The 17,016-nt window shown below is 42.4% G+C and overlaps 1 protein-coding gene across 1 annotated transcript in view; it reads right to left on the bottom strand.

The window, feature by feature from the left end:
- The window catches only part of LPCAT1 (lysophosphatidylcholine acyltransferase 1), a 67,938-nt gene extending 58,852 nt beyond the window's left edge, over positions 1 to 9,086 (bottom strand). Inside the window, exons 1-3 of the mRNA XM_075744662.1 lie at positions 8,791 to 9,086; positions 1,983 to 2,125; positions 203 to 417 (exon numbers count right to left, since the gene is read on the bottom strand). Coding sequence (XP_075600777.1) covers positions 203 to 417; positions 1,983 to 2,125; positions 8,791 to 8,907 — 475 coding nt within the window. The 5' untranslated portion in view covers positions 8,908 to 9,086. The remainder of the gene's footprint in view (positions 1 to 202; positions 418 to 1,982; positions 2,126 to 8,790) is intronic.
- Between the last annotated feature and the right edge of the window lie 7,930 nt (positions 9,087 to 17,016).

Below are 17,016 nucleotides of genomic sequence, written 5' to 3'. Positions count from 1 at the left end.
AGAAAGGAAAAAAAACCCACTAGACCCCCCCCAATTTTTTCAATTGGCATTCAAAGTAGACCAGTCAAAAAAAAAACCAACCTCTCACCATATAATATAGCAAAATGTTCTTTGTGTTTCAGGCCTTCTCATACACAACCTCTGAACTTCCTAAGTAATCATTTTTAATTGTTCTTGAAAAATTAAGTATCTAGCAACTTACTTCCCCAAACAGGAATATCTTTGCTTTCTGCTTTCATCACAATGGAGGCAAAGGTCATAGTTACTGGAATGGCATCAAAGTAGGAAGAATGGGGAGCCACAGTTAATATTGCTGCTTCCGCCGGCAACGCTCGTCTGCCTTTTACATTTATCCAGTGGAATCCACCAGCAAGCCACATCATTCTCATGATTGCTTTCAGCAAAATATCCACTACCCTGTAAAAAGTTGAGAAAACAGTTATGCTGTCACAGGAATACCTTAAAATAAAGAAAAACATTACAGAAAAAAATTTATAAGCACAACAAAAGCACAGATACGATATGCTGCTTAAACAGAACGGGAACACTGCATAGATCTTTTTTTTTCCCCTCAGCAGATTTAAGACCACTTTCAAGGTAAGATGCCATTCAATTTCATTTCATGCCTGAATATTAATGCTTTTTAATCACAGTAAAATTGGCATTTATTTTATCACTAAATTAATTTTCATTCAGACTATGACTGTTGTTTCTATACATTATCTAATAACACTTTCTAGAAATATCAAAAAAGCTCTAGTAAACCAAGTTCTGAAAAATATTATTAGGATATTGCTAGAATGCAACAACCCTGATTCTTGTTCACCCAAACAAAACAGTGGAGAACAGTAGAGAAGTGTAGGGCAGAGATTCTCAAACACAGGGATGCCTACAGCACACATCTGGGAGCTTTGGAAACATTTTACTTTCTTCTCTTTTCCCCGTGTCCTCCTAAAGTGATTTGGGTTTTCATTTTTGCTGGGTTTGGGGTGGAGTTTTGTTTTGTGTTGTAGGGTTTGGGATTTTTTTGGGGGGGTGAGGGGGAAGGGGTGTTGCTTGTTTTTTTGTGTCTGACAATCATGAAAAGAGAAACATTTACTTTGAATCATTAGAGTACAAAAAGCAAACACCACATCGTTACATTCACAGGGAATGGAGGCTGGAGATGAGGGTGATACTGAAAACTGGATGAAATGGAGGAGGGACAATCTCAAAAGCTTCAAAGTAACAGCATGCAGGACTGAAGGCAGCCCATTATTCCTTTAGTCATTATACTGATATCATTCCAAATGAAATGTAAAGTGACATGCTTCTGTGGTTCTCAACCTCCTTCCCTCCTGTGATGCAAAATGCAATCAGCTTCCCCTGTGCTAGTGCCAGCTCCTAATTTTGAAGTTCTCTACAGAAGAGGTGATACACTCCTTCCTTGCTCATTAAATACCAGTTTTCATGGATGGGTGAACGCTATCTTACATTCTACCTTAATTAGCATTCCTATATCAAAGTAAGCACAGACTTAATAAGCACCAAAGCATGGGGCAAGCCCTCAGAGAATCAACAGATGTTTTGTCAATTCATCACAGGGTAGCAAACAATGGGGTGAAGCAGTTTAAAATAACAATTTAGAATATGAAATCTGAGCACATTCAGTAATGTCAATCTTCATAACAGGAAGTTGACATTACGGGAAAATTTGAAATTGAAGGATGTCACAATGAAGCTTCATACTACATCCTCAATAAAGATAAGAGGCCAGAGATGACCAGTTTTTCTGCCTGGGACTCTTGGGTCAGCTGGTAATTCAGTTGAGGTATTATTAGTTTCCCATCTGAGGGAAGTGTTTAAATAATAATTTTTATATTTTTCTTTTGAAGTGAAAAGCAGGTCTATGAGACAGATATCAGGTATTTCCAATCCTCTCTATTGCAAACTGCTGAACTAAATAATAATTCTCGCAGTATTTCACCACATCAGTGACTCACTTTCGCCACCAGGAGAGGGGCTTTTCAAGCTCTTGCTCATCAGATCCCATTGAAGCAATGAATGCAAAAGGCCAGGCCAGCAACATCATAAAAGCAGCAAAAAAGAGTCGGATAGGAAACAGAGTCAAGGTCATGAAGGCAATCTGCAAAATCCAAAACAAATGTGTTATTCCAACACCATCTTGGACTGAAAAAGTCAGCAATTCCTAGAAACTGATCTGAAGTCTTAACTTAAAAATATCTAATGTTAAAAACAGCAGAATATGCTTCAATTCCAAACAAATAATTGTAACGTATGCGTAACAATTATATATTCACCAATCTTAATCATAGCTGAAACACAGCACACTTTAGAGCTAATGCAGTCTTAGCTTTCCATGCTTCTTCAGACCCTATATTTGTCAGCGAATACATCTGCAAGCTCTTTTCCCTTTCTGCAGCCTCACATGAAGTAAATATTTAGAACGGGCATGTTGTAAATCCTACTGCACTACAGAGAGTCAGTCCATCACAGCAGCTGCCAGCCAGTGATGTGCACTTCTTCAGCAGGGTGCGTTCACATGACAATACAGGGCCCAGCCTGGAAAGCTCTTCCAGGCCTGGGCAGGCACCAATTCCTCTGTTCTATGTTCTTGGAAGCAGAAGCTGTGGGGAACCACAGTGGGGAACACTGTGCAGGGACACCTCCGGACAAACATCCAGACACATATGAGTTTATGTTCCAGGCCTGTGCTAACAGGCACAACAGCTGGAAAGCAGAGGTTTTCAAGTTATCCTCCCTGGGAAGCCATGGTGAACCTAGTTGCTTTTGTACCTCCTCCCAGCACTCTAGTTCTCAGAGAGCCCATTCCCAGCCAGTCAGCCCTCTGCCTTCAACTTCAGTGAAAAACATGTCATGCTGGAACTTCTCCAACAGTCTCCCCAAAGTAGGGCCTTTCCTGAGCTGTTGTCCTCCAGAAAACACAACTGAGCAACTATCTGTGCAATGATCCACTTGCTCCCCAAAAAAAGTTCCGGGAACCAAGAGTCCCAACTTTCGCACTCAAAGGAAGAAAAAAAGCTCTTAAAGTGGAGGAGGGTACAGCTTCAGACGACTGGCTAAGGGAGAGGGAACTGAAAACTATTTGAAGCTGACTGGGGTAGCAGCAATGGTCAAGCTGTACAATGGAGGCTAGCAGAAGATGAAAATGACACTATGAAATAGAAGGGCCATGTAAAGAAAGAGAATGTAAAAGGAAATATGGTACATATTCACAGGTGCACCGGATGAGGTAGAAAAGTACTTTTCAGCATCACAATAGCCAGGCAAGGATGAGTAATGAGGCATAAGGTGCTGTCTCACATTGTGCTTAATCTGATGCATCTCCAGGCTGCTGTGGAAAGCATTATTCATATTCTTCTTCTCTTCCCTGATGCACATCTAGTCATCATGCCGCTCAGTTTTCCATTGATCAGTTCCTGCTTCCTCTCACTTCCCAAAACAGCTCAATAACAAGCTCACCCTGTAGCTGCACAAATCTGTAGATCTAGGGTAGGGGCAGGGAATACACAGCAGGAGAAAAGCCTCATCTACCAGTTTCAAGCCCTAACCTACAAGTCCACTGCAATGCCAGATTTTACAGTGATGAGACTGGCACCATCAACTCATAACAACCATGGTCTCACCCCCCCAGAAGACAATTCTAGTCCCTGGGTGGACTGCTTCAGTTTGCAGAATGAAAAGAAAAAGGATTTTTTTTTTTTTTTCCCCTTAGGCTAGTTTCCCAGATGAACCAGTACAACTTCCTAAACTGCAATGGTCAGATGAGCACTGAAGTCATAACTCATGCAACTCTGCATCCATAGACAAGACCACCATACCTGGCAGCAAATAGGGGAGCATTAATCTGCAAACTGGAGAAGAGAGAACAGCTGCCTTCTAAACTTGTAAAAGGAGAAGGACCAGCTGTCAAGATAAAAGGGAAGCAAAACACAGGTGAGGACACAGTCCTCTGGGATTCACACTCCCTCTCTCCTACTCAAAGTCTCCTCCTATACCCGGGTAAAGCTGAATGGTAGGTGAGGGGTGGTGAGCTAGTCAGTTCTTTGCATCTTTGTAGCAATCCTTTGTATCAAGATCATTTTAGAGCTTCATCACAGAACAGAAGCAGTGGTTGCATCCATAAGGTTGTGAAAGATGCCGTAAATGTGTCGAAAAGGCCTCCTGGTCTTCTGTGTCTAGAGACAGCAGTGGTGGAAGTGGCCAGCAAGAAGTAATTCCAAGTACACAGGTATACAGGGTCTGGCTGTGACAACAGCCTCTTTTTTAGCAGATGGTAGTGCAGTACCTGTCCACACAAGAAATTTATTAGGAGAGAGAATTATGTTTGACCCCTGAAGAAGGTTAGTGATCAACAAAGACACTAACATTTGAAAAGTAGTTCAGTCTACATCCACATTTGGACACCTTCCCAGGTAAGAAAGCTTCTATCCTGTAAAACCTATGTACAGTGGTAGTATAAGTGTCAGACAGAAAAAGGAAGAAGATTCTGTCCCCGCTGGTCACTGTCAGAGATCAGACTACAGGATGCATACACTTCTGGTTTGACCTTGTACAGACATCTTATTTCAGTGATTGTATTTCTATGTACTTAGGACATTCACCCAGATGTGTTTTCCATTAAAATTACAAATTCTATCTGGTAATAAGTCATACATAAACACCTGTGTTTTAAGATACATTTAAAAAACCCCTAAAGGTCCATCTGGAGCTGTACCTTGGGAGGTTCAGCTCATGACCAATTTTCTCAGGAGGGGTTTGACTACAGCTCATTTAACATTTGCTAGTGTACAGGATCCTACTTAGTTTTTCAGAAGTTGCAGTGTATGCTGTGAAAGACCCATGGACGGCACGAAGGGAAAGGATGCTCTTACAGCTTGTAACAGAAGGCTGCCCTGGGAAACTGTACTCCGCTCTTCCGTCAGAAGGGCTTCAATCTGATGTAAGGCAAGTCACATAAACTAAATAGGTATCATGTTCTCCTCATTTAGGGACTGTGCATTCAGATTTGAGTATGAACTTGCAATGAAGGTATAAAATATGAACTTAAGTCCTTTTTATGTTCTCCAAAACATCAGGTCCTGCATATCTATGCACTGTGCAAGAGAATCACAGAGTACTCTTGTTTCTCCTTTAGCATGTCTGTTTCCTGTCTTGAAAGTCAGTATCATATCTCTCCTGCACAGAGAAGCTGAAAAAATGCATCTTTGAAATTAGCAAGAGAAACATGATTAAAAGACAGTTTATTCACCACAAAATTTCCATGATTTATTACAAATTAATGGTCACATATTGAACAAAGAAAATAGAATAATGAACTGCAAATTTAACACGGTAGAGGTTTTGATTTTTCTTTTAAACACATCAGATAGAGACTACATCTTGCCCCACACTTTCACTTCTTTACTATTATCATCCCAATAGCCTCAATTCACCAAAGGAGCTAGAAATTAATCCCTCAACAATTCTCTTACTACCCACTGTCCCACTCTGTAAGTTCCCCAATTGACACAATCATGGACACGAGCACAGGAGTAGAAATTTTCATGTGCAACTAAGCCAATGTGACAGACCACTGCTGCTAAAGAGGGTGGTCCTGTCCACTCTCCCCTCAATTCTCCCCTTGAGTCAGCTCTAGTACTTATCTGAGCTTGCAATGAGCCAATACAGCTCATTAGAATGAAGAAAAGCAATCCCAGCAAAAGAAAACAATCAGAATACAGAAAAACACAGTAATATGGTGGTTTAATGAGCCAAATCAGCTCACCAAGGCACCAAAGAAACACCCGCATTGGTGCAATAAGAGGCCCAGAAACACTGGAAGCAAGGAAAATGGCATCATATTGTGTTTTTGGGAGGCAGGGAAACAAAGCTATGAACACTTCGTGACAGCTTCAGTAATGCTTCTGCCTGTTCACAGAGGTAACTAGAATCAAGAGCTTTGACTTATGTGATAGGCACCCAGAAAACGTTCGGATGAACAAAATTCATGGATAATGAAATAATGTCTGTATTTCTTCCAGAAAGGATCTTTTTATTATAGTACTGAAATAAAACAGGTAGCTTCAAGAATGACCCCCACTGTCACCCTCAGATCAGAGTGAAATAACCATCATTTCTACAGGAAGTGTGAGACTCAGTTCTCAAATAGCCTTACTGCTTTTACACTCCTGTTATCTCCCAGCTTTTACAAAGCCAATAAAACATTATGTGAACAACTCCTTGGCACTCAAATGGATTTCTTTTTGCTGTTGTTCTTCCTCTTTGCCGTTGTTTCCTCCTCTTACTTTCTACCTTTTTTCCTCACTCCCACAGTCTCAGGCTGGAATGTTCTAAAATGCATTTACTTTGAGTTGTAATAATGAGCAAAAAAGCTAATCTAACCTCTTGCAGAGTGCAAAATGAGGGAGGGATGAGGTAGTAGTGAAGATAATGGGACTATCTAGCAGACCAGTAGCAACAGACAACAGACCGTCAGACAAAGCAGTCTTGTCTCCCCTGTGCTCACCAACTTATTCACGTACCTCTAGTCCCCACACATCCCTAACCTTCCTCGATAGGCTTTGCAATCCCAGAACTCACCCCTATTAGATTCACAGGGCAGATCAAAAAACCTGTGACACAATATACGCCTATAGCTGAACAGGAAGTGAGTTCAGCTGTAATACTTCATATCGAACCCTCGGTAACAGGCCAGGACTGTATGGAGGAGAACACACACTGCTGTAATTGACTGTAAAGTAGCCTCCCCATTCAAGACGTCTCCCTTGCTGGGAGAGAAGCATTTCCCATAAGTAGAACAGTTCCACAGCTCTTCTTTAACAGCATCTATCTCCAGCACAACTTTTCTTTTAACCAGCAAAGAGGTTAGGAGAGCATGATTAAGGCAAAGAAGAAAATCTATCACCGTTCTGTATGTCAGCTTGTGTGCTTTCTCCCTCACGCAAAACTGCAAAAATAAGATTGCAAGAAAGGCTCGGTTAAAGAACTCTGTGTCGCTGTACATCAAAAAAAGATTGCTCACTTAAAAAGCAAGACCAAGCCCCACACTTTGGTGAGGCTATTCCTTTGGTCTGCACACTGTAAAAAACTGCAGAGCTTTAAACACATCTTACAGTTTGCATTGAAAATAACAAATCCTTGAAATCCAGTGGCAAAGCTCATGTCTCATACAGATGTACAGAGCAGCCCACAAAGAAGGCAGGTATGTTCTGTGACCAGTCACTTTGCTGGTGAAGTGGCTAAAGATCTGCTAGGACTAACAACACATCAGCAATGTTAATAGCTCCTTTGAGACACAATACTGCAAAAACTGTGAAACTGGTACTCTGCCCTCCCAACAGCATTTTAAAAATTCCTTATAAATAACCAAATAGAAAGCAACATAAAAAAGATACATTATAACAATGTTTTATTTTGCAGTGTTAATTAGATACAATCCTAGTCCATACCAGTACATGCTGTCTTTGCTTCTCTCTGCTCCCTGAAAGACTTCCACATCATTCATTATATAGAAAACATGACTTGAGGAACAAAGTAAGGTTACACGGAAAAGAAATCATTACAACTATGTGATTTATTGAGGAAGCTCTAGGCATAAATTGAATGAGGCAAATGACACACACCTTTTTCCCTCTCCCAAACAAGAATTTATCAGTAACCACTGGATAGATATGGGAAACGATTTAGAAAAGTAAAAACCTTTTCCACTGGAGTCTACTATGAATTCCTTGGCTGCCAGATACTTAACATGAGGCACATTCCAATGTTTTTTTTGTCAGGCCATACATGTCTTGTGTTAAGTATCTGGACAGCAACAGAGCAATACAATAAGAAACTTCCCTCACAATGTAAATTAAATTGAAGCTGGATCTAAACTGCCTTGATCCAAGAGGTTCAATATTAGTAGGTCTTAATTGCCATGGTGGGCTGTTAGGCCCCCAGAACAACAGCTTTAAGGAACTGAAGTATTACAGTGATGAAAGTAATAGAAGTGGACAACCCCATATTAGGATAGCCTTTGACAACATTTCTTCACCCAGCAAATGACCCAGCTCTCATCTAAAGCCTAAGACAATGGCCATGCACTCTGAATATCCAACCACCTACTGCTCACCATGTGAGGTGAGGCAGAGGCATGGAGAAAAATAACAAACCAACCAAACAAAAAGCCATGCAACTGAAAATTTGCATTTTAATACCAATTCTTGTCATCTCACTCCACCTGTGCAATGCCTAAGTTATGCCGCAGGGATTATTTACCCAGGGGCCAAACTTTAGACGTATAGGATGCCTCGGCCCAGGCATACTCTAAACTGACGCTTAAAGACTGCCTCCACACGGCTGTTCCCCTACCCCCCATTTGAAAAAAAAAAACAACAAACCAACATTTATTTTTTTTTTAAGAAAGCAGCGGTGGATTAGTTAAGGAACACACCCTCCGAGCGGCGGGGGCTACAGCGGCCGTTGCCCCCTCACCGCTAACCACCCCTCGCCTCACAGCCGCCCCCCGCCCGCCCCGGGCACAGCACCGCGCCGCCTCCGCCCACCCACCCACCGCAGCCCTCTCAAGCCCGGCTTGCGCGCACACACACGCATGCACCGGTTTTCCCCGGTCCCACCGCCCTCCGGCGGCTCACAAAGCGCCGGCGGCAGCGTGCCCCCACCCGCGGCAGGACGCGGCCCGCCAGCCGGAGCGCCGCGGGGAACACGCGGAAGGAGGAGGCGGCGGCTGCGGGAAGGGGGAGGCCGGGCCCTGCACACCCCTACCTTGGCTTTCTCCAGGGGGCTGAGGCGCAGCTGGTGCACGAAGGGGCTCCTCGGCGGCGGCCCGCGCTCCCGGCTGCCGGCCACGCAGCATCCCCGGCCGCGGCTGCTCAACTTCATGGCGGGGCAAGACTACGCGCGGCCCAGCACGGGAGAGGGCGCGGACGCTACGCAGTCACCGCTAAACCCTGAGTAGCGGCGACGGACGGACAGACGGGCGGGCGGACACCGGCGGCCAGCTCGCTCGCCACTAGACGCCGGCCCCCGCCCTCCTGGGGGCTCGCGCATGCGCCCTGCGCGCCGGCTACAGCGGCTCGGCTGGGCGCCGGTTTCCGCGTCGGTTGAGGAGTGGGGGGGGGGGCGCGCGCGCGCACCCTCCCTTCCTCCCTCCCTCTTTTCGCCGCGTGCCGCCGCCGCCGCGCGCGCACTCGCGCGCCCACCCACCCAACCACCCACCGACCGTTCCCTTCGGGGCATGCTGGGAGAGCGGCCCCGCCCGCCGCCCCCCCGGGCGCCCCCCTCCCCGCGGGCGGGGGGGGGCCCACCGGGGGGGGGGGGGGGGGGGGGGGGGTCGCTCCGCGGCCGCGCTAACGCCATGTCACGACTAGGAGGACCAGGGAGGGTGTCGCGGGCGGCGGCGAGGGCACCAGCGGCGACGCGGACCTGCTGCTGCCGATCAGGTGCGCCCCGGGGCCGGGGCTGGAACCTCGCTCGGGCCCCAGAGCGACGGTAGTGCTGGGTGTGGGACATCTGAGGGGAATTTGTGAAAAAACTGAAAACCAGAAGGGTTAAGGGGGCTCTCACTGAGGTGGGGATGGTTCCTAGGTGCGATAGCAGTAACGTCACGGGCGATCGGTAACACTGAATGAACATCTCTGCTGTACCTGGGAGAAGCAAGACGTTGTACTCGCATCACATGGCGAGGTGTTCGTCAGGTCTGTGCGGAGCCTTCTGTTCCAGGCAAACCTAGGCTTTTTTTAATGAAGAGTCTGGCTAATTTGCACCCTGGGATCTTGACAGAGTTGGCTAAGGAAGTAGCTAAGTTTAGGGTTTAATAATCTTTAAATAGAAAAGAAATTCTTGAGAAATAAAAAAAGCACTTGTGTTCTGCCTGTTTTCAAAAGATCAGGCAGAATGACCTGGACAGTTCTTGACTGTTTAATGTCAACCACAGGCAAAACAGTAGAAAAGAAATGTAAAAACATTATAAAACAATTCTGATAGCCTTATTCAGTGAGAATTAAAGGGCAATTGATAAAAGTAACTGCAAAAACATAATGACTCGACATTTCCTAATCATTAGGCTTAGAACTGCAAAATGGTCTTTGAATCCCATGGTTAATACTATACATACTTCTAATGGCTAATGCTATTAAATTGTTAATATGTTAAGCAGATAATAAATAGTTTTTAACTTCTGAAATATCAGAAAAATTTTCAGAGGTATCATCTTCATAATACTGGGGTTCGCAGGGATCTGCAGGCTCAGCATCTTTCCAGATTTTTACCAAAGATCCAAAATAAACTCACTGTTAATAAAATTTGTGAATGTGCTAAATGGTAACCTGGTAAACCACTGTGAGAGCAACTGCAATGTCATCTGGACTGCTTAGTAAAATTAACACTTTCAAACAGGCTTTTACAGCTCAATGTGTATTTTTTTTCCAGGAATACAAGCCATGCCTCTGGAATGAGAGCTTGTGCCTTGGAAAAGATTGTCTAAAAACAATTTCGAACAAACTAATGCAGATAAGGCTCTGATATTAAGGTGGTGCAGAAAAGACCTGCCAAAATATTACAGGACTGGAGGAAATCTCTTATAACAATACATGTTAAAAACTACATCAATTTAATTTGTCAAAAAGATTTGTAAGAGTTGGCTTTACTCCAGTGTTCAAATACCTTCACAAGGAAGAAGTACCGCATACTAAAGCTTTTTAAAACGGTAGAAAAAAACATATAAGAATCAGTGGTTGGGACCTGAGATAACCTAATGCAAATGTAATGGTTTAAATCATAAACAAGCTCCTTAGTTCAGATGGGAACCAGTGATATGACTTACTGGCCCGTGGTCAGAGGATGTGATCCAATGATCCCTTTTAACCTTAAACTCTCTAAAGTATTTTAACTGCATTCCAAATGATTTGGCTGCCCTCTCTTTTGCTCCCTCTCCAGTAACTTCAAGCCAGTGATTAGTTCGTCCATACTGGGCTTATTTCAATCCTGAACAACAGATTTCCTGAAGAATGAAGCAGAGAGTCCCTCTAACAGGGCCGGAGGGCTCCCACACGTGCACTCCTTCCCCTTCCAGTATGCATACGACATGCAATGAGGGTATTGGAACAGATTCAGCTGTGAGATGCAAGCAGATTTCTTTAGTTCTCTAGTTGTGTTTTATTAGATTTCTAAAGTCAGCTTCCAGAAATGATCTGATATTATTATGTCATGTCAGAGCTTTCAGTATTTGTAGCGTCTTCCACAATTGTAAAATCTAGTGGAGTATCAGACATCTGCCTGTTCCTTCAGCACTTAAACCTTCGCTATTAGAGCACCTGTTCTGTATTACTGAGTGCACAAGTAGTATTCTAACTTTTTATTACTGCTTTCATGGTTTTAGTCTATTATTTTCTAATTACCACATCTGTACCACCTGAAAGTGTTTCCAGGAGACTTTGTAGTTTTATAGAACTCATTTGTCGGGTAGGAATAAAGTTCCATGAGCTGTAATTTGATGGCCATCTTCTGGGTTGTTTTAGTGTCTATACGAACATACACAAACTATTGTAAGGTTAACAGGTGCTTCCCTGGATTTTGGTTCTCCTTTGTTTTCTTTAAAATTCTGCTGTGATCAGTATAACTTGAGTAAGTTAAAATGTCCAGCCTAGCTTTCTTAAATTTGCAGGAATATGTTTCCTCATTTCTGTAGTCCCTTTAATCCGGAATTGTCAGAAGATGGATCTAAGCCCTGTTTCTTATGAAAGAAAATTCATTTACCCTGTGAAAGAGCTGAGCGTGAGCCCTGGAATAGGCACAATCGCATGGCAGGGCTTGAATGGGAATGGCAAGCTGGGAGTCTGCACGCAAACCAGTTTGGCATATGATAAACAAGGGGGTGAAGGCACTGGCCCATATGGCAGGACATGGTAAGCCATGCTTACACGATGCTGTTCCTTTCTGTGCAGTGAGCTGGAAAGTTTATTGGGATCTTTTCAGAGACACATGATGAGACTTGCTCCTGGGGGTAAGACTGTGCAAGCGTGCATAAAAAAAGGGCAGTATTTTATAGTTATGATATGTAGTATAATATACTTATTTAAAAACAACTATCCTGCTTTTTTTTTGTGAATTAATTTGGAGATTGAGTAAAGTGTGACTATAGTATTGGGGTTTGATTGTTACTTTTTTGTGCAAATCACAAAAGAAGACCTGTAACTATGATGTTGCTGTCAAGGCTGACATATGTTACACAGCTCATCTAATAATGACTTATAAGGACATAAGAAGAGGTGACAAATTTATTGCAGGATTTGTGGAATCTACCTTGCTTCACAAGAGGAGAAAATGTGTAGTACATTATGTTGGATGTAAGTGTATTATGATACAATTGGCAGAGGAAATGTTGAAGCTGACTATCATGAGAATAAATTGCAGTAAGCTCTCAAATAATCTCCTCAGGGAAACTGTGGAACCTGAAACCATTAAAATGAGACTGCACAAACATATAAGTGCCATTCTGCCCTGGTGTGCAAAAGCTCTAATTGGTCTTTTCTGTCATTCTTTTATATGATTTATAGGAAGCTGTACAAATAAGAGGACTCACATATAAAAAGCATACAAATATTAATTGCGAAATATGCTTCTGTGAGCCTTGAAATAAGAAAAGGAGTATTCAATGTTTAACAGCTAAACTGAAGTGGTTTTCTCTAAAATAAATCAAATAAATGTTCATAAAAAGCAAATATGTTGACCACAGCGCTGAACTTTATTAAAAAAAAAAAAAAAGTAATTCTTGCCTGGGAAAAGTCCTTGCTTTGATTTTTATGATGGTCCTTGACCATGATGGCTATTTGGTAGAATCAGCTGATACTTACACAAGCACAATTCAGGTACACCTCCACCCTTAAAACAACTTTTCTACAGTTGATTTCACATGTTCTGTTGGGGTTTTTTTTCTTTCTTTCTTATTTTTTTCCCTCATGATTCCCACTGCAAATATATTCAGTGTTTAAACCAGGAAAGGTTTTTAAAATATTTGAGGAAAAAAAATGTATTCTGTGAAGAGAAAAATCAAATAAGTTCATGTTGAATTACTAGCAGTAGTACAGACTTGCAGTGAAAATGTGCTCATGATTTTCTTCTGATTTGTGAGGAAATGCAGAATCCATCTGACTTTCTTGAATCAGGAAAGGAATGTCTGGAGTTAGTGGCAGGTCTGTGGGAAGAACAGCAGTTTCTTGTTTTGATAGTGCTGTATTATCTTGGACGTGTCAGCCTGAAGAAATAAGAGGCCCTTGTGACAAAAAAAAAAAAAAAAAAAAAAAGGATGAGACGGCCCTCATTCCAGAATTATTAGGAAACATAATTCAGGGCTTTTGAGAAATAATTGTTCACTTAATATGTACTTTTCAGCTCAGGATTCCCAGTGCTTCACGCATGACCTTGACTTCAGCAACTACACACAAATTCATCAGCTCCCATCTGATGATGGCCTCTCAGTACTGGAGTAGGAGAAGGCACACCTGTTAGGTGTCCCAGAGTCTCTGCCAGGTGCTGAGCAGTTGTTCACACTCATTGCACAAACCCTGCCCCTGCACACCACTGGAAATGCTCAGGGTAGGTGAACCTAAGGAGCAGTGCATGCTGATTCCATCATTCCCCAGTTGATGAAAAGAAATTTCAGCCAGCTGGAGCCTTGATCAACTCATTCAAAGGCTGCTCCAAGACTGTGGAACAAATTGCTCTGGGATCTGAGATCTGCCTCATACTTGATCAAGAGTATCCCAATTTGTCCTGTGTATTTTATTTCTCCCTTATTGTTCTTAGACTGAACCCCAGAAGAAAGAGGCCATAGTAGTTCTGGTAATATCTCACTGACCTTTAAATGAATTGGTTTTTAGAGATGGTTCAGATTGAGACTAAGCTTCTCCCAGTTCTTACTTGAAAAAACCACATCCTTGTAAATGGCCACACATACAAGGTGTATGAAGATGAAAACAGAGCACAGATAAAGGGGACTAAGTACAAATCAAAGTAGCAAATGTTTTCAGTGCTTTATTATGCTTGTAGCCCTCTATATCTGTTCATTTCTTTTTCATCTTCATACACCTTCTTCCTCTTCTTTCTCTGAATTTCTTAGCTAAAAACACTTTATGTTTCTAGTCCCAACAAGAAAAAGCAATCATAAGAAGCAGTCTCTCCCTGACATAAAATAATCTTGGAAGGTAGGGAATGAAATCCTTGAATTCTTCTCTGTGACTTTTCAGGTACATCTGTAGTTTGCAAGTAGAATATGCACACTCATCAAATTCTACAGATGTACTTACGCTCAAAAGATGCAATTTTTCTCTGCCCATATTTAAAACTCATACCCAGGTATACAGCACCTAAAGCTCCATGTGACTGTCATGGTAATTTCTGCAAGTTGGAATACTGAGTCAACACTTTCCATCTTCCAGATCACATTATATAAAGTAGATAAGAACATCTTAAGCTTTCTGCAGACTTCACACTTGTATCTTTGTGCAAATATTACAATATCTTGTGAAAATACCTTTTGAATTCCAACACATTTGAACCTTTCAGTTTGCACATTCTCTTCCACCCGCTTCCTATGATTTCTTGTTTCTAAGTTACTGTATGTATTTACAGAGGTTTTGTATTAGGCAACCTTTATTTAAAGAGCACTAAATTAACATTATTCAGAAGATGAATAAAGCAGTTTCCAAAAGATTTATTTTAGGAAACTTTGTGCATTATTCATATAACAAAATAATAATGGTGATTGCCGATAAGGTGGATCATATTCATATAAATGAATACACCAGAAGAAGCCTTTATGAAATTAATACCATTATCCAATCACATCCAATACTGCTTTCCAATCACATGAAATGCTTCTTTTAATCTTTCTGAAGTACTAAAATCTACTATTTAATATGGTTTAAATATTTATTTACTATAAGCTAGTAACACTGGTTAAATATGCAAAACATAACATATAAACATTTTATGCTTTTGGAAGTGCATATAGAATGAGCTGCCAAAAGATCCCTGGGCAAGAATGTCCAGATTCAATCTGTTGCCTTGGGAGGCAGATTATAGGGAGGCAAAATTACAGCCTGTAGTGAAAAAGAGACCATATGGGACTCACAGTGGTGCCAGTGGCTTTATGCCCAGCTCATGCCCCTGCCCACGCCAGCTCCCTGGCAGCTGCAGCCCCCAAAGGAGACAGGGCAAGGCAGAAACAGGCAGCCATCTCTTTCTTACCTGTACACCCTTCCCCACTCTGCTGGGGGAAGAGGGAGATAAAATAAGTGTGTGTGTGTGCGTGCGCGTGTGTTGGTGGGGAGAGCAGGGATGCACTGACTGCTCTTCAAATACCAATGGATGCATAGGTCTTCCCTGAGGTCAGTAAAATCCAGGGATTGTGTGAAAATACAAAATGTGGCTGTAAGTGGTTTATTCCAATCGCATTTGGCTTCCACAAATGAGAACCACAAAGGGCTGCACCTGTATATCTGCCAGTCAGGATAACCCAGAGGCAGGACAGGACGCAGGGAGAGCAGACGGTGTAGCCAGTAGTACAGAGTAAGACAATAAAGAACTGCCAAATACAGATATATTGCTTCAGCACGCGTCATCGACTGCATCATCCAGTGGAATAACCCATCTAAATCTAAGCATATTAAGTTCTCCAGTGAGTCTATTAATGTGGGCTAACACCATCTGTTTGTGGACACAGGGTATTTTATCTCTCATTAGCATGATACAGCAGTTAAATTTAGATAGGTTCTTGTATGAGCTGAGTATCACTTAGCTGTTCTTCATGCTATGAATGATTTCTAGGCGCTAGAGAATGGAGGGGCTAGTTAGTATGACTAATTGTACCTAATTTTTCTACAGCTTTTCTTAAATTCAAGATCATCTTGTCAATAAAAAGACAATTATTTGAATACAACATTTTGTGTTAGTAATATTTCAATGGCAGTATTTTACAACAGTGACCCATGATGACAAACAATAAGGATGGCAAAACTGAATGCATTAATTTAATGTGAAAGTTTAAAACCCTGTCAAGTAGCAATAATCATTTGAAATGATTCAGTTATAAATTGCCTAGCCCTGTTCTATACTAATCTTGTACTCAGATTTTAACACTTTTGCATCGGCTCTTGTCAAAAGGCAATTGGTTTTTTTTAATGTCAGTTGTGTAAGGTGAAAAAAGATGGTACTGGGTATCCAATTATTAGTTAGCAGGAACTCCCTGCTAGTGACTCTTGCTTCATTCATAGTATGCTATTGCTGGCTGGATCAGATTGTTTTCACAAAGCTTTGACAAGGATGGATAGATCTTGGAAAACTACTCAGTGGCAGAGAAGAATACTCATACTGATGGTCTACTGAACAGCCCCTGTTAAACAAAATGTCTTACATGAGGTTTAAGCTCATCTGTGTGACTTCACACAACTCCACCCACAACTACCAGTAATCACAGGTCAGCCAGCAGAGGATTTGCTAAGGGAACAGGGGAGATTATTGCCCCCGCGCATTGGTAGCCATGCAGAGCTACTCACGTGCTATTACCAGGGAAGCAGCGGTGGTTGCATGCCAGCATGATGGTTGTACCCCTCAGTGGAGCAGCCCTATCCGTATCCTTTAGTTCATGTGCTGTAGTTCTCTGGCTCACATCACAGTGAGCCAGAGAGAAGGGAAACAGTATTCAGAGATGATGAATTTATTAAGAGGACAAGGGGATCATCAACCCAGAATTAGCTGATCCTCCCAACACAACGTTCAGGCTCCCACTCAGGTCATAAGTGTGCAATTACATGGCTCTCCTGTCTGGATTGAGCATGTGTCTGCCCTGACAGTCCTTTGCTTGTGGCTACCAGAGTATCATATCCTCCCTTCATAAATGATGCTAGCCTTTAAGTGAGGTTTCAGCCAGAACACAAAAGAATATTCCACGGTCTGGAAAAAAAAGCAGCTGGTGAGAAAGCTGGAGTCTGA

This window comes from Balearica regulorum, chromosome 2 (assembly GCF_011004875.1).
Source record: "Balearica regulorum gibbericeps isolate bBalReg1 chromosome 2, bBalReg1.pri, whole genome shotgun sequence".
Taxonomy (NCBI): Eukaryota; Metazoa; Chordata; class Aves; order Gruiformes; family Gruidae; genus Balearica; species Balearica regulorum.
The sequence above is the reverse complement of the archived record's forward strand: the minus strand, read 5'-3'. Positions and strand labels throughout refer to the sequence as shown.